This window comes from Vigna angularis, chromosome 1 (genome assembly GCF_016808095.1).
Source record: "Vigna angularis cultivar LongXiaoDou No.4 chromosome 1, ASM1680809v1, whole genome shotgun sequence".
Classification (NCBI taxonomy): domain Eukaryota; kingdom Viridiplantae; phylum Streptophyta; class Magnoliopsida; order Fabales; family Fabaceae; genus Vigna; species Vigna angularis.
Genome location: NC_068970.1, coordinates 48,394,428 through 48,417,468, shown reverse-complemented (window position 1 = coordinate 48,417,468; position 23,041 = coordinate 48,394,428). Strand labels below are relative to the sequence as shown.

At 33.6% G+C, this 23,041-nt stretch overlaps 2 protein-coding genes across 2 annotated transcripts; one reads left to right on the top strand and one right to left on the bottom strand.

The window, feature by feature from the left end:
• Nucleotides 1-5,180: 5,180 nt before the first annotated feature.
• LOC108333327 (uncharacterized) lies at nucleotides 5,181-8,707 on the bottom strand. Its single transcript, XM_017568743.2, has 6 exons — nucleotides 8,342-8,707; nucleotides 8,033-8,244; nucleotides 7,072-7,389; nucleotides 6,872-6,946; nucleotides 6,639-6,713; nucleotides 5,181-5,859 (listed from the first exon to the last, which is right to left on the bottom strand). Exons 1-6 carry the CDS (start codon nucleotides 8,556-8,558, stop codon nucleotides 5,305-5,307), a joined length of 1,452 nt encoding a protein of 483 aa, XP_017424232.1. The 5' UTR covers nucleotides 8,559-8,707; the 3' UTR covers nucleotides 5,181-5,304.
• An 11,415-nt stretch (nucleotides 8,708-20,122) lies between these two features.
• Nucleotides 20,123-22,356, top strand: LOC108323391 (glycine-rich RNA-binding protein RZ1A). The gene is made up of 4 exons (XM_017555839.2): nucleotides 20,123-20,259; nucleotides 21,094-21,210; nucleotides 21,508-22,057; nucleotides 22,145-22,356. The coding sequence occupies exons 2-3, from the start codon at nucleotides 21,100-21,102 to the stop codon at nucleotides 22,033-22,035; spliced, it is 639 nt and encodes a 212-aa protein (XP_017411328.1). The 5' UTR covers nucleotides 20,123-20,259; nucleotides 21,094-21,099; the 3' UTR covers nucleotides 22,036-22,057; nucleotides 22,145-22,356.
• The last annotated feature ends 685 nt before the right edge of the window (nucleotides 22,357-23,041 follow it).

The following is a 23,041-nucleotide window of genomic DNA, read 5'->3' as shown; positions in this document are numbered from 1 at the left end:
CACGTGGAATACAATTTGTTTATATTTCTTTGATAATTTAGATCATCTTATAAAAAATGACAAAATTGAACAAAAGTTATAAAAATAGATATCACATTAAAAAATCATATTAGACAAAATTAATGAAAATAAAAATCAAATAGATAATTTAAAAGGACTAAGTCTATTTCATTCTATACGTGTCTTAATTAATTAGATCTTGTAGCAAATTAGGTAGCAAAATCATAGCCACAATTGCTATGCGAGGGTCAAAATCAACGGCTCTTGAAATTTGTAGAACATTTTAAATTAAATATGTTAAATGGATTTGAAATGGAAGTGATATTAAAGAAAATTAAAATCAAACAGTTTTGAAATGGAATCGATATGTTTTGTGTAAGGAGGGAGGCGACCAAATAATTAATTGTTAGTATACTTTTTTTAATGTTGAATTATTTTTAATTATGTTTCTATTTTTTAGATTTTAAGAACTATAAAACCTATTTGATTTTAGTCTCAAGAGAGAAATAAAAGGACATATCATTTTTGGCAAGAATCGAGAAACTATTTATGTAATGTAATCTTAATATTTAAGCAAAAGAGTTGAAGAAAAGAAAATAAAAGTAATTACTAAATATTTATAGAAGTTATTAACACTAACATGAAGAATGTTCAAAATGCTAATAACATACGACAAAAAGAAATATGTTTAGGATTAAATGAAAATATATGATTTTATTTATTTTTTAATTGTCTTTTCACTCCTGAACTATATATTGTGAACATGACTAAAGTCAAATCATATATAATAATATTAAACGTATTATATTAAAATTATTATTTCTTATTATTATATTAAAAAAGTAGTTTCTATATTTATTTATTTATTTTACTGGAAACATATTTGGTTGTACAATTTGACAAGAATAAAAATAATTAGATTGTTTATTAATGTGTCTAAACACACTGTCTTAAGCATTTATTTGTAGTATAAAGGCAAATTCTTTAGAGTACAATAGAAACATCTTAAATGTCTTCAAGGATTCATAACTTCCTTGAAGTATTCTTTTGATAGAGTAAATATATCCAGGATAATATAGAATGATAAGAAAAGAGATAAAAGAGTTTTAGAAAAAAAAGGGGAAGTGAATGGATCTGTGCATTATTGTGACTTGAGGATGAGGCTATATCTTCTATCTTATTATGCACGTCTCAAGCTTTTTTTGAAATCAACAACCCCTTCATTCAGTAAGAAATATTTGTTGTGGAGTGAACAAGTCAAAGGATAGTAAATAAATGGATACTTGAAATTGCTAAGATAATGAGTCAAAGGTTGTGCATAATGTTTCTTGAAAATCTCTTATTTTTTCGTGGCGTGTGGCATGGGATAAGGCATCACTTTCGGATGCAATTCAAGATTAAAGTGAGAACTTTTTGGAATACCTAATTTTTACAAAAATCTTCCACATATTCCAAAATGTAAAAGATAGAAAGATGAAGAAAATCATGGGTCTCATGTATAAGATGTACATAAGATATAAGATATGATAATAGACTAAGAAATTTAACATATAATTGGTATATATATGAATCAAACTACTTAATGTGTTAGTGATAGTAACCTCCTTGGTTAGGTTGTGCCAAAGCTAGAAGATGTGTATGGAGGGGTGTTTCCTTGTATGAATGGTACAAAAATGTGGAGGTAAATCATCCAAGGATGATGAGCTAAGGTGTGGATGGGTAGAAGATCATGGCCTCTAGGAGATATGGTGGTGGTGGTACTGTAGTATTTGGTGGCTCCAAGAGAGGTTATGTCAACTCAAGGAGGAAGGTGACTAGAGGAACCTCATGGGTTGCTATAGTATTGATCTAAGATGAGTAGTATGGCCAAAAATGGACAACATAACATTACTCAACATCAAAGATGAAATACAAGGGTGGAGACACCTTTATTTATAGGCCAAGGGTGTCTCCTTCTAACCCTAAAAGCATGATCTCCCACCTTTACTCTCATTGGCGAAAAATGAGGCCTTCTAAGGAGTGGACAAGTGTTCACAAATCCTCTCCAATGATGGGAGGACATGTGTCCACTCAAAAAACACAATCATCTCCATTCCTAGAGTGTCATGTGGCCACTACTAAAAGCAAATCATCTTCAATGGTGGAAAGACATGTGGCCACTACCAAAGAGAAATTCTCTCCACTCCTAGATATCATGTGACCACTTCTAGAATTCAAATCCCATCCAATGGAAACATGACACATGGCACACACTTTCCCCTTGGTTTGGATGTCTAACTTAAGGAAAATCCTATACTACTTAGGCCTTAATACAAGCCTTAAACAAACCTACACTACATGGTCGAATACAGTGGCCTAGATATCCTACACTACCTATAATCCATGCTCCATGATGGCTCCAAAGGTGGCCCACAAGGTAGAGTTGATGTCATCTTCATGGATGACTTTCACTCTCTTGAAAGTGTTTGACCATGGCTCGGGGATTTGCCATCATTCCCTCCCTCTTGAAAAGGATTTGCCCTCAAATCTTCAACTTGGAACAAGGCAAACTTCCTTATCTTCTTTGGAGTTTTGTGCGCTTCTCCACCAGGGTCAAATACCCATTGTATAACACAAGTTAGAAAAAATGTTATAATAGTGCGTAAATGAATAATATAGCTCCCAATAATGATACATCTTAAATCAAATGAATAACCAAGATCTTGGAGAGTAGGAGCATCTTTGAAGATTTTTCAAAAGTAAAAGTTGGAGTTATGAAAGATTGTTGGATATATTGAGAAAAGTCCAAGGATTGGAAAACTCCTTTCATCATTTTAGTCTCAACCTTAATTGTGGGAGTGGTAGGGGGCTTTAGTAACTCTTCCTCTTCTTTTCTTATTTCAATCTCTTCTTTTTCTCTCTTTTCTTTCTTATTCCTTTCTTTTATATTTTTCTCTTCATACTTTCTTCTTCTTTCCTCCTACTTTCTCTCTCTTCTTACTTGCTCTCTTTCTCTCTTTATTCTTTCTCTCTTTTCTCATGCTCCTCATTCTCTCTTTGTTCTTTCTTCCTTCTTTTGTCTTCCTCTCTTCTTCTCCCAATCTTCCTTAAATCATTTTGGACTTTTTCTTGTTTTTCATTAAGAACTCTTAGCTCTTCTTTTAAGGTAGCAAGAAATTGTTTTGTTTCAACTCTTTCTTTATTTTCTATCTCTCTCATTTGTTCATCTATTCTTCTTTGAATCCTCTTTTTCTCTTGTCACTCAAGAGCTTTCTCACTTTTTCTTCAAACTCATCTTCTCTTTCAAAGAACCCTTCTACACTTTTTAGAAAACTTTTTCCTCTTTTAATGAGTTCTCTCATCTCACATATTTGTTCTTGGTTTATTACAAGGGAAGAAGGAACAAATTTTGTTCTCATGCATGCTCTCAAGTCACATCAATCTTTAATTGGAGATTTTCTACCTTTCATAACCTTAGATTGTCTTTGATTCCACCATTCACTTCCATGTCCTACAAGCCTAGAGATGCATAAACTAAGTATATGATATTTACCATGCCTAACTAGAAATCGATGAAGCTCTTCTATTATTTTCTCTCATGCTAGGTATGATAATGCATTAGTATTCTCACCAAAGAATGGTAGGTCACTCTTAGTTTTATAATGTAGCTCATCCTTACTCTGACGTAAATGTAAGCTACTATAAAAATTCATTTGTTTCAAAAGAATTTTGAAAAATGGTTTTAACAAATAATTCTAGACGTTTTTAAGATTTTTGAAATTAACTTATGCAAAAAAAAAAATATTATTTCAAATGAAATTCCTTAAGAGACTTAAGGAGATAAGAGAAGCTTAAGTTCATTTCCAGGAAAGAGAGTTGAATCACTATGGATTACTTAGAAACCAAGTTTTTCCTAGTCAAGTCTTACCTCAAGTTCTCTTGTACCAAACTTCTCAAAGGAATTTAAACTTGAAATACAAGTCGACAAATACTAAACTATCACAATTAAAGAAAGCAATTAAATTTACACTATGTGGCATAATGATGAATTAGAAGGAACTTTGGTTCCCTCTTACCTACCAACTACAAATAACCTTTAAATAATAAGTGTCCAAATTACTTGTTAGGACAATCCCCTAACAAGACAAATATTATAAATCAAAGAGAAAGCAAAAGAGAATTTTACCATGCAAAGAAAATACAATGAAATCTCTCTTCTTCACCAAATATATACTCTCTTGTTTTCTTGTTTTCAACCAAGACTTCAAGTTTTTCACGGAGTCTTCTTTACCTAAGATGTTATGGATCACCTTTAAGACGAAAAACCTATACTAAAAATATGAACACCACCAACAATAGCCTAATTCTTTGTTTCTTCACAAGTTTTCACATGTTTATTAAATTGGTTCACACAACCTTATTAGATTTACCAAACCTTATTATTATTATTTTTTAAAACCTTGGATGACACGTAGAATTACATCTCGTTATCTGTCTTAACATGTTATATCTAAGATTGTCTTTTCTTTTAAACACGTTGTATTAGAAAAAATTCTAAAAGTGTTGTAAAAGGTTTTCATATTTTATCTAACACGTTATTCAACTCTTCAATTTATAGTACCTGTGTTTTTTTTCACTTTTGAGGCATAGAAATTAAATATAGGATCCCTACACATGCTAAAACTAGCATAGTGTTCAAGTGGAGGTGAGTATAGAAAGTGGATACATTGAATTACTCAAGAAAAATGTAAGATGTTGAATGTTTTATTTATAATATTTAATTCATTTCGTGGTGTAATTAGTTCTTTCCATTTTTCACTCTTGAGTATTTGTCTACTTAATGTACCACTACATCATAAATGTATTTTGAAGTTGTGGGAGTGGGAGGTGGAGATAGGAGAACTGGGGATAAAATAGTCAGGATTCTTCTCCCTGCGCCCTTCGTTTTTCTTCTTACACACCCATAAAAGATGTAATTCCCAAATTACCCTTCATTAAAATTATAATAAAATTCTTACACTTTATTTTTAATATTTTGCAGAGTATTTCGAAAGATATTTCTAATTCCAAAAAATACCTTTCAGAATAGTCAATCAGAAACATATTTCTAAATTCGTAGGATAGATCCCAGGAAAGTAGTAATGTTGTAACTTTCATCAAATTGGATAAAGTGGTGGAAAAAGATATGTCTATGAATAATATGAAAAAACAAAGATCAGAAAAACTCACTATTTGAATCTAAAAAGGGTACATTGGCTTCCATATAATGAAATACAGTGCTGTCTAATGTAATGGTGAGGAAGAAGACCATCTAACCCATTAACACTAAACATACTTTCCTCTGTATTTAGGCTTTGGATCCTTAATAAGCTTGGGATCACCGGCCTCTGTTAACTGACCATCAGCTGGACTGAAAACTGCAGAATGAAGATTACCATCTTCCAACCACTTTACATGGTTCTCCTTAAACTCCATATGCTTTATCCTAGCCACCTCAGCTATTTCCTCTGTGTAAGGACCTGTCTTCACCATTGTCAGTAATACCCTGCTATAACGTGAACTAAGGATCTGCTCTGACGAAGATATCAACTTAAAACATGGATGTTCTGGGAAATGGCTTTCAGCAAAATCATCTTCTCTCAATACAGGATAGAAAAACACAAGCCTTCCACCCATTACAAGCATCTTGGCTGCAAGATCAAGCAAATCATGCACGCACTCAACTAAACTGTATGGTGCAGTTGATGGTATGTGATCTGTTCTTTTGTCATCCGGAACTGTGTAAGGTTTCACAGCTCCCTTTAGCAGCTTCCGACCACCAGATTTGCGTCCCCCAGCTCGTACTCCGTAAGGAGGATCACATATTATGGCATCAAATACCTAACAAAGAGAAAAGATATCAACAATTTTCTTAAAAATAAAAATTACAACCAACATTTATTTTTTCACTTTCAAACATAATTAGAGATAATACCAAATTAAGTACAAATTAACTGGTGGCAGAACTTGACAGCCAACTTATTTCTATAATTTTATCTAATACCCAATTGCATCTAATCCGGATGTTACTATTCACCTTACACTAAAGTTCTCTTCATTCAAATCTTTCGGAAGAGGATATCCGTCAAGTAAAAAGACTTGGTAGATTGCATTCTGATCTCAGGGAAGTCTTGTATGTATTGCCCATAATTGGATAAGGACATAAAGCTTGGCTGTTGAACAGTCGTTTTAAACAAGACTGAATAATCCAATGCTAAACTTAAAGAGATCTAGCAGGCTTACAGAGAGCAAGGTATTTGAAAAAATGATTGGGATTGGTGGAAAACCCAATTCAGGATTAAGTCTATTGCTAAACATCTGTGCACCATTATTGAAATCATCAGTAATACCAATCTACCACTTGCATATTTTAGTAAAAATAACAGAAAGCCAGACCAGAGTCAACAGCACAATTACTGAAAGTAAAGTAAGAAAGCCCAAATAAATAATATTTTATTCTTTATTTTAGTTAGACAGCAGAAACACCAATACATTGTTGATATTGGAAAATCATGAGTCAAGACATACAACAAGTGGGATGTTCTCAATGAAAAAAGAAACAGATAAATTATTAAGAACAAAAGTATAAGGTCAAGATCTTTTTCTTTTCAAATAATCACCTCTTTCAACGTTGGACGCCAAGGAGGAAGGTTGTTATCCGCCCTTAGAAGACCAACAGGCATAGGTAATCCATACTGCAAAATGTGTAACCTAATAAGTCCATCACATTGAAATACAAATTATAAAGTATGCCTAAAATAGATAATTCAGGTGCTAAATTCTAACAACACAAATACTATGTTTCATGAATAACCATTATAACAACTAATGACAGTGTTGTTTGCACATTTACCTGCTTAAAATTACTCCAAACATTACAGTTAGGACCTCGTCCATCACGGACTACCCTAATGTCAATGTCAGCCCCCTAAAAAATATATAACAGTACTTGTTAAAGGCAAGAACTTGCCTGGAAGTAATCAGCCGTAAAAAGAATGCAAAATAGGATAAGTAGCAAAAAAGATCACCCAGAAGAGGAAGGAAGAAGCTGACCATGGTCATTGCTCCAAAATGAGCTGCTGCAACAAGAATACTTCCAGTTCCAACAAAAGGGTCATAAACAAGCTTCCCAGAAGTAGCCAGTGCTTGATTGGCCATTAGAAAAGCCATTTCAGCATCCATGGCTGTTGGCCCAAGATAATTACGGCTTTTCAATTGATAGGTGGGTATAAGCTTCCTATCAGCCCCACCCACTTCACGACCAAAGAAGATTCTCTTTTGTACAATTGGAGGAAGACCATTATTACCTCCATAGTTATCTACTTCTATAAGCCAGAAGTTGTGATCTGGGTTTCTCAACTTTACACGCCCCTGCAAACAGAGATGGATAACCAATGATGGGTATAAACTCTTGCAAAATAATACAAGTTCAATAAATAATGAGAATTTTCATTGATCATAGCCCATCTGACCTCTTAAACTAAAATATAAATGGACTCTGGTCAGCTCAAATAAAAACAAAGGGGGAAAACTAAGAGGCCCGTATGAAAAAGGTAAAATAATACTCAATGCATTAGAAAAGTTCAAAGAGCTTGATGAATAATAACATAAAAATAAAATAAAATTGGTACTTCTTGTTCAAAATGAAGTTGATACAAAAAACACATCAACCCAACCAAAGCGGAACTGTGACATAAAATCCGAAAACCCTTCACAGAACCTTCAATGCAGTTTCCATCTTACTTAACACCATCAGACAACATTCCAATAAATTGGCAGTGAAAATCAAATACTCAAATTAAAATTTCAAGAGATTATTTATAATCAATCTACCTAACAAAACACTTAAAAGCTGTCTTGAATCAAGAGCAAGCACAAAGTCAATAGTTTCCCACGTTCAAGATAACATCTCAAATTTCCCAATACTTTCCGAACCTACATAGCCCAACCAAAGCTGAGAAATAGGCTGATCAAACATTTCACACCGATCAGATTAAAAGAACACTCGACGCACCTTGAAAGGGATATAAGAGAGCCCTTGAATGAGTTCATTTTGCTCCTCCAGGCTAATGACCTTCCCGAAGCTATCAACAGTAATCTTGAAAGTGCTATCAGAATCCAAGTACGGGAACTTCCTCTCATCAGGGTAACTCAAGACAGAGTCTTTCAACTCCTCGTAGCTACTCCCTTCCCCCCAAAGCTCATACATTCCCTTCACAAGTATGCCTGCATAATCTCCACCCAAAAGAAAAGGATTAAAAATCGAAATATCAAACAGACTCATAAAACAAAAACGGAAAATCATTCAACGGTAATAACTGACTTCTTTTGGCAATGTCATGAGCAAGTTGTTCGGAAGGGAGATTTACGAAATGGAAAGGGGAATCGGTGTGGTAGTGAGGAGGGAGCTTCCATTGCAGTTGGAAGGGAACGTCGTCGTTCTGGGGGTCCTCAATGGCTCCAAAGAGTTGTGCCAGAGATTCCACTTCGGGTTTTCTGTAATCCAACAACCGGTGGTAGAAAACGCACAAATACCACATGGTTTTCTTTTCTCTCTGGAAGCAAAACAGAGTTTGAAAGTAAAGGAAATTGAAGAACTGATACCAAATCACAGAGAAAGAAAGTGAAAGTACTAAACCCAGCCCTAAACCCTCGCAGCCCTTTTCCTTTTTCTTTTTGGAATGAGATTTTCGATTCTTTTTTTACCAAAGACAGTATAAACAAATTACACTGTTCTTGGTTAACAAAAATTACACTTTTTTTTTACTCATTTCAGTATACTATATAAAGAAGAAAAAATACGCTTTCCATCCCTTGCAAATTATAAATATATTTTTTCTTATTCTTGTAAAAAAAAAATTGTATGTTTAAGCTTTCCTAACTACAAAATCTATGACTGTAATAATCGGACGCCAACTCTGTCAATGAGAATTTCGACGTGGTTGATGTACATATTCTTAAATTAATATTTGTTTAACATATATCGTTTGGTGTAAGGTTTAATATTTGATTAAGTTTTTTTTTTTTATTGTTAAGTTTGTGAATTTTGGTTTTCGTTGCGAAGGTGAAATTTTTTTTCGAGTTTTCTATTGGAATTTCTCCACATAGCATTTGAAAATTTTAAACTGAATCGTGTTCTTTTAATTTCGTACTGTTTTAAGTGTTTGGGAACATGTTAAATAAAGTTAAAAGATATTTTTTTTTTATTCAAAACTAGTGGAAACATATTCTAGCATATGTGTCTACTTTTTTATTTTATTATAAATTATTAAACTATAAAATCATTTTTATTAAAAATATTTTTTTAAAGTAGCTTTTATTATTAATAATTATTTGAATAAAAAAATAAGTAATTAAAAAATAAAATGGTAAAATTATTTTAATTTATAAAATAATTAAATGTAGATAGCGGTTTGAAAATGTAATGCTTTTAATTTAAAATAACAGTTAGGTAAAGGGTGAAATTGAAAAAAAAAATTGTGTATGCCAGGAAAATAAATCTTATTTATTATAATATCCTATTTTAATAATGTAAAACTATTAAAATAAAACATTACAAAGATGATAATAAAATAACTAGGTTAAACAATCTATCACAAAGGCAAAGATTTACACTTGTAGAACCACCTAACTACACATGTTTTATCATTCCCTCTCGCTAGAGCAATCAAAAAGACATTTTTATCTGCTCTTATCATTAAGGTGATCATCGCAAACAAGAATATGACAAACAAACATACAAACATAGAAATAAGGGTAAGCAAGTGATAAAAAGAAGGGTTAAATATGTTTTTAGTCCCTAAACTATTGGTCATTTCTGGTTTTCGCCCCTCTTCCAAAGTAAGATACACTTTAGTCCTCAATCTTTAAAAAACGTTCGTTTTAGTCGAAAAAACGAACGTTTTGAGGACTAAAACGAGAACTAAAAACAAAATTTTGAGGACTAAAACGAACGTTTTTGTAAAGAATGAGAACTAAAGTGTACCTTACTTTGGAAGAGGGACGAAAACCAGAAATGGCCAATAGTTTAGGGACTAAAAACATATTTAACCCTAAAAAGAATTCAACATGGTATACTAAAATTTCATCATATATCACACTTCACACATAGTATAACAAGCACCCTAATCATATCATAAACATAGACTTGGCTATTACGATATAGTATAAATGTCGAGTTATGGCTCATTCTACACTTATAGTGGTGGAAGAGTTGTCCCACTCAAAGCTACTACACAAGGTTAGTCCATTAAAATGTCATTTGTCAATTACAGAACGACCCCTAGGTTAGGACCTCCTACTACTCTCAGAACATGACTCATCTCTCTCTAATTGAACATGAATGATCATTAGAGTATCAAGAAAACCCGCATATCAGCTTCTTACATTTATACTAACAACAGTTGATACAATCATGAACAATTCTCCTTAAAACCCTTCCAACCTCAAACCCATACTATCATGTGTTACACACATACCTATGAGTATTATATAAAACATCATACCATATACATCCAAACATAAAATAGAAATGGAAAGCAAACAATCAAACAACCTCAACTCACTCACCCAACTAACAACTTCTACTTGCTCAACGAGAGGCAAAACTACAAGCCTCTCAAGCTAAGTGAGTTGGCTCGCATAACCTCTACAACTCTCTGTAAACCACCCCAAATACTCGCCCAATGAGCTTTTCCTCTCGTCCAACGAGAGCTAAAAACAGCAAGCTTCCCAAGCTAAGCGAGCTGGCTCGCCCAAACCCTAGAACCCAATGGCAAAACCTCCCTAAACTCCCTCAACGAACCCCCTTTCTCGTCTAACTACTCTACATAATTCTACAACACTTAAATTGCAAAATTTGCACCTCTAAACCTCCCATGACCTATCTTAAACACTATTAATAACATCTAACACACATAGATTGAACTCTAAACTATAATTAACCTAACCAAAAGTATATAAACATATCTAAACTCGTTTTGAATTATTTTACCATAAGATTCCAACTTAAAAGAACTAAAACCTCACTTTATGGATTCCAATTCAATTTTACCAGTTTTAGCTCATAACCAAATCACTTAGAGGTTTGAACAAGTCACAAATGACTCATAGACAGATCCCAAACACTCAAACCTACCTGAAACCTACCAAATTGAAATCTCACTTCAAAACCCCTAAATCAAGCCTAAAAATTCTATCTCAGATTTCTATCAACTCAAGCTATCAACAAGTTCTAATTGACCCTAAAAAATGTCTCACATTGTTGTTTATCCCTTTATACCCTTACTTACAAAAATCACCTATCAAAACCTCACTTTTTAGACCAAACTAGTTCATGTCTCTTTTCATATCATTTTTTTTCAACATATAACTAATTTATCACCAACAATTTCACAACCAGATCAATATTCAAGTTAAGTATCACATCAAATCAGAATTATTCAACCAAATTTAATTAATCAAACACACTTAAGACTAACATACTCATTTCAAGCATACAATTGAACATACATTCAACTCAAATACTAATAACTATAATTTCATACTTCATAACTCAAAACATAATAAAACACTAACTTCTCTTACCTTTTAGAAGACCAACCGCTATAGAGAATCACATTCCGCTCCCATAGTTCAGGGAGCTCTATCTGTACCTAGAAACAACAGAAACACGATCAGGATATACCATTAGTATTACTGATCAATAGAGAGACTTATAGAAGACTCGGACATTGCATGCAAAATGAATGGGTCCACATGCAATAGAAAAAAAAGAAAGGACTAAAGAAAAGAGGGTTGAAACTTAACTTACTCAGACGGAGAAACTGATCTGTCTGAATTCAAGAGCTCACCGCCAGGATCACTCCTACGGTCTTAGTTCTTCAATCAGATGAGCAGAGAAGAAGAACTTCTAGAAAACAGTCATAGAACTCTAAGAAAGTGGTTTTTAGAGAGATAGTGTATTTTAAAATAATAAAACTCATTTATAACCAAACTATTTATATTAAAATAATCGAGTTTCACTATTTTAAACTACCACTACTTCTAAAAATACTATTTTATGGGGTTTTACATTTATACATGGCCATAGCTATAGATTATTTTAATTTTAAATAACATAAAGGATTAAATTGAAAATGAAATGTGTAGGCAAAAATGTAATCTTATTTATATATAAATATAGGCTATATTAATTTAAAATAACGGTTATTTGGGTGAAGTTGGAAAAAAAAGTGTACAAAAAAAACGAATCATCGTTATATAGATTTGTAGATTAACTTTTTATTATTGATTTATGGTTTCTTTAATGAATCTTATTTATTTATAAAAAGTGTAAGCGAAAAAAATAATCTTACTTATATATAAAAGGTTTAATACATCATTTGGTCCCTACTTTTAGGGATTTGATTCAAAGTAATCCTATCTTTTAGAAAAGTTCAATAAGACCCCATATTTTGTTAAAAAATGTTCAATTCGGTCCTTTATGCTTACGCCGTTAAAAACATAACGGTGCAAATGTCACCGTGACATCTTATAAGCACGTGGCATACGTTAATTGGTGAACTTAAATGATTTTTTAATTTAAAAAAGTCTCTGCCACGTCATCATCACCATCTCCAGACAAACCCTAATTTTTCTCCAAGAAACCCTAGTCGTCGCACCATCCAGCGCTGTCACCGCCATCCTCGCCGGCAGCCGTCCTCTCCAAGGCATCACATGCCACCACCAAAGCGTCTTCTCCCCTTCTGTTGCACCTCCATCACCTTCGCATCTCACCTTCGTTCTCGCGCCACCACCCAACGTGATCCCTTGTTATGCCGCGACCACCAATCTTCACAATTTTCACCCTCGCACCAGCCAAATCGTTGTCGCGCCAGCAGCACTGTCGTCCAATCTCCACCATAGAATCGTCCACCATACGCCGCTGTTGCAGATCGCGAATCGCCACTCTTCTCCACCACTAACTGCGTCATTGCTTGCCTCTACCTACAACCACAATCAGACCTGCAAGCAAACCGTGGAGACCTAGGGTTTCTCGCGTTCTCGTCGCAACGCTTTGGTGGTGGTGCGTGATGCGTTGGAGATGACGGCTGCTAGCGAGGATGGTGGTGACGACGCTGGATGGTGCGGCGGCTAGGATTTCTTAGAGAGAAATTAAGGTTTGTTTAGAGATGGTGATGATGACGTGACAGAAAAAAAAAATTAAATTAAAAAATCATTTAAATCCACCTATTAACGTGTGCTACGTGCTTATGAGATGCCACGATGACATTTGTACCGTTATATTTTTAACGGCGTGAGCGAAAAGAACTAGATTGAACATTTTTTAACGAAATATGGGGTCTTACTGAACTTTTTTAAAAGATATGATTACTTTGAACCAAACCCTAGAAGTAAAGATCAAATTATGTATTAAACCTATATAAAAATAGTTTATACTAATTTAAAATAACGGTTATTTAAAGGGTGAAGTTGAAAAAAAAAGTGTACGAGAAAAATGAATCATCTTTATGAATATGTGTAGATTAACTTTTTATCATTGATTTATGGATTCTTTAATAAATTTAGTAAAAGATAATACAAATATTTTTGCTATTCACGTCATTTAAAGTTCAAAGTGATATTATTAGATAAAGCGGAAATAAATTATGATATTCTTTTTGGTGAAAATACATTCACATATATGTTTTTAAGACTTTAAAAATAAAGGTAAATTATTTTGATATGGTTGTTCGTAAGTTATACTTTTGTAGAATACCTCCTAATTAAATTGGTGGGTATAGACAATGTTATCTATTAGAAGTTATTTAATATATTTGAAATAATGAGATTATGTTTTATCTTTCGGGCAACTCCAATAAGTACACAAGACTTGGAAGATAACTAAATAATGTTTCAATAAGTAGGAATTTTTATTTTCTCCTTATTGAGGATGAATCATAATTGACATATTCATATTTTTAATTTTGTTTACTTTTATTTTTTATTGGTATTTTAATTATTATTTGTTTAGATAATTAAGATTTTATAGACAAATTTAAAAAAAGATAAGTATTTAGTTTATAATTTTGCATAGTGGAATCACTTAAGATTAAATAACATATCAACAAAATCAATTATTTACGGAGTTTATTACTTCAAATATAAAATGAAAATGAAGTACAAATTTCAAATCTAGTCCAGTTTGGTTCATTTGTCTAACGTTATGAAAATGAAAAGAGGGAACTTGATCTAAAGAATAGAAAATAGAGACTCGTTTTGGAGATTAAAGGCATTCATTATGATTCTTTTCTACAGTTCAAAATATATAAGAGTAATTAACTCCCTTATTCACGTGGATTGGACATAATGCATCTTAAATCTTTGTAAGTTACTCTTGTGTTTTATTCTTATTCTTAGAACCTAGACTATGATAGAACAACCAGTAGATTTTAAATATTTTATTATTATTAGGGTTTAAACTTGTTTCTAAGAAATTAGGACTTGTTAAATAGTGGTGTTAATGCTAAAATAGGAATTAGAGATATATTGTTTAGTGTTTTTACATGGAATTGGATCACGAAACATAATCTTGATGAGGTTTTTTGTAACACCCCGATATTTGGTGTTACGCCGACTAATTTTTTTTCCGTAAAACACGTAAGTAAAAATTCAAATTTTTAATATTCAACTTCAATGGATAAATAGTACGTTATTTATTACAAACCGATTATTCCGAAAATAAAATTGTTCAAATAGTCAGGATCGAATAAAATATTAAAATACATTCCCAAGTCCTCTATCCCATCTCTCTTTCATCCTTTATGCATGTTCAGAAGCATCAGCCATCACATCTGTAATAACATCTGCTCCCGTATAATATCACACATTATACGATCATCGCATTCACATGCACAAACAAGCAAGGGTGAGCTAACAAAAATACAATTCTTATACATCATAAACATACTCATAATAACATGCTATCATCCACACCTTAACCAGATCAAACTATATACCCAAGTACGAATTATGCTCCAACCGTATGCATATACCAATATGTATCAAAATATCAATTTAAAATGCATACACCAATATGCATTACAAAATAAATCAGACTACATCCACCAATATTACAGACGAATCAAAATACATACACCAATATGTACTAGCGTCACTCCCATCACTCTTTTCAGAGCTTCCCCGGGCCGTTACACATTACCTTAATGTGTAGTGCTGCTTCCCATCACTCTATAGGGAGATTCCCCGGGCAAGTACACAATGTCACCCTCCATCACTCTGAACAAGAGCTTCCCCAGACAAGTGCAAGTATACCCCCCATCACTCACCTAAAGAGATTCCCCGGGCCCGCAAGCACAACGCCAATCAAATTTGTAATGAGCTTCACCGGACTAGTACCCCACGTCACCCCCATCACTCTTACATAAATGTAAGAGATTCCCCGGGCGGTTACACATTACCCCAATGTGTAGTGCTGCTTCCCATCACTCTATAGGGAGATTCCCCGGGCAAGTACACAATGTCACCCTCCATCACTCTGAACAAGAGCTTCCCCGGACAAGTGCAAGTATACCCCCCATCACTCACCTAAAGAGATTCCCCGGGCCAGCACGCACAACGCTTACTATCCACCACTCATTTTAATGACACCAACCAGCCAAAAATATGCATCTCCAATAATCCTCATAATACCAATCCAACCATACCATAACGTACCTATCATATCATCATCACATAAGCATCACAATACCAAATTGTAAACAATTCAAGTTCTTCTTTTAACATGAAACTCATAATTAAATCATATACAACTATGATTTCAACAGTACTTAACCATCCAAACATCACTCTCATATCAATTTACAATCTCAAACAGATCACCCAACACTCCCATATCAAATAGATATATCAAACAATTCAAAACAGTGTACACATAACACATTTTCTTTATATCCTTTTAATACTCATATTTAGGTAACTCAAACAACTTTGAAACCATCACCAACAGTTCCGGAAGGGTCAAGAACCCCCAAAACGACCTAGAGAACGTCCAAAACGGACATCCAGAACCCCCAAAACTCCTAAAAACAGAATCTGCAGCATGCTGCTGTATTCAGGCGCGCTGGAGCGCGACCAGAGGGCGCTGGAGCGCGACTCAACCTGACCATCGCGCGCTGGAGCGCGATAAATGGGCGCTGGAGCGCCGTGACAGCAACCAGATTCTGGTTTTTCACCCAGAATTTTCCAGATTTGGTTTCCAGTACATATTCAACACTTCTAACATGTTTTCAAACATATTTGGAGTCTATTACCACTCCACAATCAGCCAGAAACGTCATAACATCATCCTATCCAATTTCTCATGCAAAAATCAATTCTTTTAACTATCCAACAACCACATATCCCTGCATAATTTTCTAACAACTTGCAACTCAACATTCAGCACCCAACAATGATCTTTCCTCCAAGATTTTAAACACCAAAACAGATAAAAAACGTACTGCAACTTATCCCAAAACAGTCTGCACATACCACTTTCTAAATTCAAGAAAACAAAGGAAAGGAGTAACTTCCACCACTCAAAATCCCAAATTGTGCCACATCCAAATCTGAAAACAACTCTTATAACTCTCACCTTCATCAATCTTCAATCCATTTTCGCAAATCAAAATACAGTGAGATAAACTTCTATATATACAACCCCATTTCATGACCAAATTGGTTCAAAACTTTCCATCCACATATACCAACATAAAAGAATGAAATCCCACCATCAATTCAACATAGATCCATCAATTTCCACCAATATTTCATCATATAACTTAATCAAGATTCATAGATCAAAGTTGTAACACAAGGATCCCTTCAAGTCAACCAATTAAAATCATGGCATGCCTATGTATACGATAATCCCAATTTCTCATTCTCAAATTCTTAATACTCAACATTTACCCATAAGAAACCACATATTCATCAAGTAAATTCTGCACACAAATAATCACAGAAGAGATAAGTTAGCTCCCCTTACCTCTTGAAGATCTTAACTTCTTCTTCCAAGAGAGTAACTCCTCCTTTCCTTGGTAGACCAAGCAAGCTCCAACACCTCTACACACTTAGAGTTTCGTTCTCCTCACACCAAAAAGCTCTCCACTCTCCCCAAACTTCCAAATCTGATTTGGATTTAAAGAAATGGCTCCAAGACAAGCAAGGACCCATGATATTGTAATTTAGCAATAAAAGACCAACATCTGGCCATCCTAATCCATTTTCCAGCCCCAAAATCCGGAAAGAAAGGTTTGTGGGAAGATTCCCCAACCTTGCAAGCTCAAAAAATGTGTTCCAAGCTGTTATGTTTCCATAACTGACGTAGCTAATCGATTAACTCAAGTGCTAATCGATTAACTACAGCTGTTAATCGATTAACCAGCAAAAAACTCAAACAGCACATCTGTCACAACTTTGACAGTTCGGTTGAACCCCTTCCCGAAGTCGGAATTAGGCATATGAGTACTTGAATCGAAGCTCTTTGAGTCTACTTTCCAATGGAAAAAGAATCAACCCAAAATATTAATTGTATAAAAAGTTATACATAAAATAGTAAACCATGTCAAATTTTGACAGCATTCTATTTTACACTACAACTTGAAAATTTTTACAACTTGGTAAAATTTTGAGTTTACAAGGGTCTTACATTTTTACCATATATTTTCACTTAATCAATTTCATTATTTTCTTGGAATTTGATTTATTTTATTCAAAGATTTTCTCCTAAATAAGTAAATAATCATAGTTTTTCTTAATGACGTGAGTCTCTTGGAAAAATGACATTTGGACTTATACACTTTATTATTTGTGTGATTTGATACACTTGTCAATATCCATAACAAGTTTTTAGTGTCATTATTGGGGATTTGCGTTTTGCTTAGTTAATTGTATTTTATTCACCAATTTTGGTATAAATTGTTTATATTTTTTTTTATATATTTCTCTTTCCTTTTTTTTTCGTATAGTTAAACTTTTAATATAAATAAATCGTTACTACTAACTCGTTCCTTCTACTTTTTCCTTGTTTTGTATGAGAAGAAGGATTCAGTAGATAAATTACTTTACGATCCTAAAATTGAAAAAATAGCTTCGGTAATAACAAGATATGTTGAAGAATTTTCAAGGAAGCAATTGAAGCCTCATAAAGAGAAGCAAAAAATGTTTCAGATTTCTTAAATTTATCTCACATTCAACTGTTAGACCAAGAAGAAGAGGTAGATATGGTTGGAGTAGGTTGGACAACGTACTCTAGGAGAACATTCAACATTTGTAGGACCGTTGAATTTCATCAACATTGTTAGGTCAGTGATGAACATAACCAACATGGAGATGAAACCTGCTCTTATTCATCTGGTGTAGAGTAACCAATTCAATAGGTTATCTCACTTGATCACATTCTTAGAGATTTAAGTCTGTTTCCTTTTTCATTGACAGGTAACACAAATGTGTGATTGCATTCTAGGGAGACCAATCGTGCCTTTTGGTCGTTAAAGTAGGTGGCTCATGCCACATGCCGCATGCCACACAACCTTCTTCCTATTCTCCTAGAGAGACCCAAAGGTGACCCCCAAGAAAACCACTAATGGAGGAGCAACGACGAGTAGTAAGAGTGGGTGTGAGTACTTTGTTATCCAGTATGTGTGGCGCAATAAATCGACAAAGTTGTTCGCCCCAAAATATACATAATGAGATTGAGTATAGTACCTCGTGTGTTGCACCAGAGTTTTTAGTTGTAAGACTTAAGAGAGTAGGGAGAATAGGTCCTAGCTAAGTGCGAAAGGACTACTTAACCATTCTATCCGAGTAGTGTGACCTTAGTTATCTTAGATGTGTAGAAAAGTAAGAAAAGGAGAAACCTAAATATTCTATACCCTTGAAATGTTTGTGTTACATGCTTATTTTTTTATATTGATATTGTAAGCTCACTCATACTTGTTTGTTGTTGTTTTGTGTGTGTATAATGCGATAATCATATAACATGAGTGTTGTAAGGGAACATATATGAATGAAGATGTTTCTCGAGCCGTTAATTGATGAGAGAGAGGATCTACGATAAAAATTTTGCAAGGATATTTTGGAAGTTTATGCAAATAAATTTGTAAGTTGTAATTGATGTTTTCCTTATTTAATTTGAGATTATGGACAAGTATGTTTTAAAGTTATAATAAATTAAGTTTTTTTTGAAAATTTCAAATTATCTCTTTGAGAATTTTTTAACTTTGATGCCCTTAAGTGATTCTCAAAAGAACTGTTACAATGTTTCACTGTACAAGAAAACCATTTCAACATTTTAGAAAAATTCCTCATTAATGCCTCATTAATGTGTTTTCACTAGTTATTTATAATTTTACTTAACAATTGTAAATTAATATTTATTTATATATTTCATCATCTGAAATATATTTGTATGAGCTAAATCTTACTTTTTAGTATCAAATTCATAAAGATAACTTTTATTTACCATTGTCCAAATGTCTTACAAATTTTTAATAAATTATATTTATTTTCAATTAAAACCTATTATTAATCAATTGAAAATATAAAACAGAAATAAAAACATTTTTTTAATCTTTATAAAATTAGTAAAATTTTATGTTGATCCCTATAGTTTTCTTTTGCTTTAAAATTGAAAATTACTATTTTTGAATCTTAATATTTATATGACCTATTTATCTATTTATTTGCTAAATAAAATATCAAGTAAGCACTATAACGGTCTTGTGATAATGTTACTATCACACTATGCCACGCATAAAGATGTATAAAACAATTTTTAGTTATCTATCTTAAAATAAATATAAAAGACTAAAAGTAATAATTTAAAATTTTGGAGAATTAAAATTGAAGACAAATATTTTTATAAAAATCAAAATAAAAAATGTTAAATTAGAAACAGCAATACAAATTTTATAGGAATGAAAAAAAAATAGTGAGTAAATTAAAAAAACTCGTAGATGTTTTTAAGAAGTAAAAATACTTTTAAGCCTATAAAAAATATAACATTGGTAATATGTATTAAAAAATGAAAAATAAAGATAAAAAACACGTCATATTTTGAGGGTAACCTAGTAACGAGGGTGAGTGCTGTATATATGTAATACTTGTCTTTCCGCAAACTTTCATCTTCATTTTCCGCTTCGGCTCGGTTAGGTTTTCCTTCCTCGTGTTTGCCCGGAACTACTTCTCCACTCATCGGTATTTTTCTCCCTTTTATTTGCCTAATTTTGTATTTAACCCTGATTTTCTTCTTCTTTCACTCCCTCAATTCAAATTCGTATGTTTCTGATTCAAGCTGGTTTCTAATTGTCCTAATTCGCTTATTAACAACAATTTGAAGCTGTATATGATAATGAGTTTAGTTAATTTCGTTTTTGGAAGTTACGGGGTTGTTTCGCTTGCCTGAATTCTGGTCCCTAAAATTCACAATTTTAGTAAAGGTTTCTGCCTGCATAAGGGACTATATAGGTTGAATTTTAATAATTTGACTTAATGTTTTAATTTTTGTGCAATCATAGTTGTACTTTGCCTATTTTTGTGTCCTTTTGTTCCTAGTTAGGTTTTCCTTGCCCAGGTTGTGATCTGTCTTTTTGCTACACTATACATAAAACTTGAACGAAAAATTCTTACCTGAAATTTTCACCCTCAATTTTTAATAGGATTCGTAAGTGACCGAGTGACAGAGCTGCTGTGCCCTTAAAATGTGATACATAGATACACAAGATTGCTTTATAGGCTAACTATTTTATTATTTTTCTTCCAGGAAATAGACTCACTTTTTTTTTCAGTTAATTTTTTTTTTCTGTTGAAGTGTAGATGTTAATTGTCACAAGTTGGGCAATATCTTTAATCATAGTATTATGCTGTCTTTTGGTTTATAACCAAACATTGATTCCTTAAATTTTTGAAAATTAATTGTCTATATTAATAGGGAGCGGTACTTCCAGCTATTTGTTAGATGGTGGGATGGCTTGTCTTGCATAGTTAATCCAAACATTATGTACTAATGCTTGTCTTCCTGCATTTATGCAGTTTAAAATGTCTGATGTGGAAGAGTATCGCTGCTTCATTGGTGGCCTTGCATGGTCAACATCTGATAGAAAATTAAAGGATACATTTGAAAAGTTCGGCAAGCTTGTTGAGGCAAAGGTGACCAGTATCATATTATAACTATAATAGTTGTAGTTCATCTAGCTGAAACTATTGTTATCAGTATCATAATTTTTGTTTGCGTAGAAATTGGTTTATGCTGTACATTTTTGCTGATATCTGGAATTTATCCTCCCTTTTTTGTTCTAGGAGTAAAATTACAAGACATGATGTACTTGTTTATTACCAAATAAAATGAACAAAATAAAAATAATATGTGTAATATGTTTATGAATCTAAGCATTATTTTTGTTTTGGAAATTATTAATCTTCTCTTTCACCATATATTTGAAACAGGTTGTTGTTGACAAGTTCTCTGGGCGTTCACGTGGTTTTGGATTTGTCACATTTGATGAAAAGAAAGCAATGGAAGAGGCTATTGATGCTATGAATGGGATGGATTTAGATGGGCGGACTATTACTGTTGATAGAGCCCAGCCTCAACAAGGATCAACTAGAGATGATGGTGATCGCTACCGGGAGCGTGGTCGTGATCGTGATCGTAACCGAGATTATGGAGGTGGAGGGGGCCGAGGATCTAATGGTGGTGAATGCTTTAAATGTGGAAAACCTGGTCATTTTGCTAGGGAATGCCCTGGTGAAGGGTCCAGGGGTGGCGGAAGGTATGGTGGTAGGGAAAGTAGATATGGTGGAAGCAGTGGTGGTGGTGGTAGTCACTATGGTCCAGATAGAAATGCAGATCGTTCTTCAGGGGGCCGCAACAGGGATGGCGGTAGTCATGGAGATTCCGGAAATGATCGATATCATCGTGATCGTGCAGGACCGTATGAGCGAGAGCGACGGGGATCAGGAGGCTTTCGTTGATATAATTTAATCTTTCAATGAGGTATTCAGCATGTAATGATCTCTCATCTCTCCTTTCTGTCCTTTGTGTTTGTGGTTCTAATGAAGTTGTAATTGTGATTTTTTACAGCTTTAAAATTGAAGAGGTCGCTGTCAATGCTTCAACTTTATTTTTCATTCCCACTTCACAATGCTCTGGACTTCTGGGATTGTTGTTTGGATGGATCATTGATACCAGTATTTTGATATGCAATACTCAGCACATTTTGCAAACTCTTTATGTTCCTAAATGCTGATCTTTTGGTCTAGTGAAATCTTATGCATACTTGACTTGCGGTCAAATTCGATGTTGTGCTCTATGCTATCTATAATTGCTGCTGCTGGGTATCTTGTGAATTGTGACTTTAATGCATGGGGAGTTGCGTATGACATATTTGCTGCTGGATTACCTGATTCAGTTTAAGACGTATTGGAAAGTTTTGTTGGTGTTGGATGGGTGGGTTTTGGAAAGACCAAGATGGAGGTCCAAATGTGGAGTTTTGCTTCTTCTCATTGGGAGAAGGAAGTTTTAAAAGTAGAATGCCCATTTGGCTATCCCGTCTCAGGATCTTTGAGTAAAAGTAGTCAAGCCGGTAAATTATTGAATATTTGTCTAGCACACCTACTTTCTTCTTTGCTAGATTTCTGCTTTGGCCAGCGCTTTATTAATGTTATTGACCTTTTGGCAGGATTCTTGGCTTAATGTGGTCCTTTTGGATTCATCATTGGGTTCTTTTGTTGCTAATTGGACATGCATGGTTTTTAAAACATAAAAAAATCTTTTCAGCTGCAAATGGCTACCCACAATTGCACTCAAATATGCATACCACTCTTGTTTTCTTCACGGGGCACTGATGGAAAGGGGTTCCTTTTTCTATGATTGTGGCTCTTTGTTTGGGAGATCATGATCCGTTGAGCAACTACGATCCATTGCTTTTTTTACGTTGTTGCTCTATTTGGTGGAAGATTGCTCTCATCCAACTTTTTA

Bases quoted from the DNA above. Each gene is read 5' to 3' on its own strand.
- LOC108323391 (XM_017555839.2), top strand. From the start codon at position 21,100: ATGTCTGATGTGGAAGAGTATCGCTGCTTCATTGGTGGCCTTGCATGG. The intron at 21,211-21,507 runs GTGACCAGTATC...TATTTGAAACAG, and splicing joins GCAAGCTTGTTGAGGCAAAG to GTTGTTGTTGACAAGTTCTC.
- LOC108333327 (XM_017568743.2), bottom strand. From the start codon at position 8,558: ATGTGGTATTTGTGCGTTTTCTACCACCGGTTGTTGGATTACAGAAAA. The intron at 8,245-8,341 runs GTCAGTTATTAC...GAGATTATGCAG, and splicing joins TCATGACATTGCCAAAAGAA to GCATACTTGTGAAGGGAATG. The intron at 6,947-7,071 runs GTCAGCTTCTTC...TATATTTTTTAG, and splicing joins ATTTTGGAGCAATGACCATG to GGGGCTGACATTGACATTAG.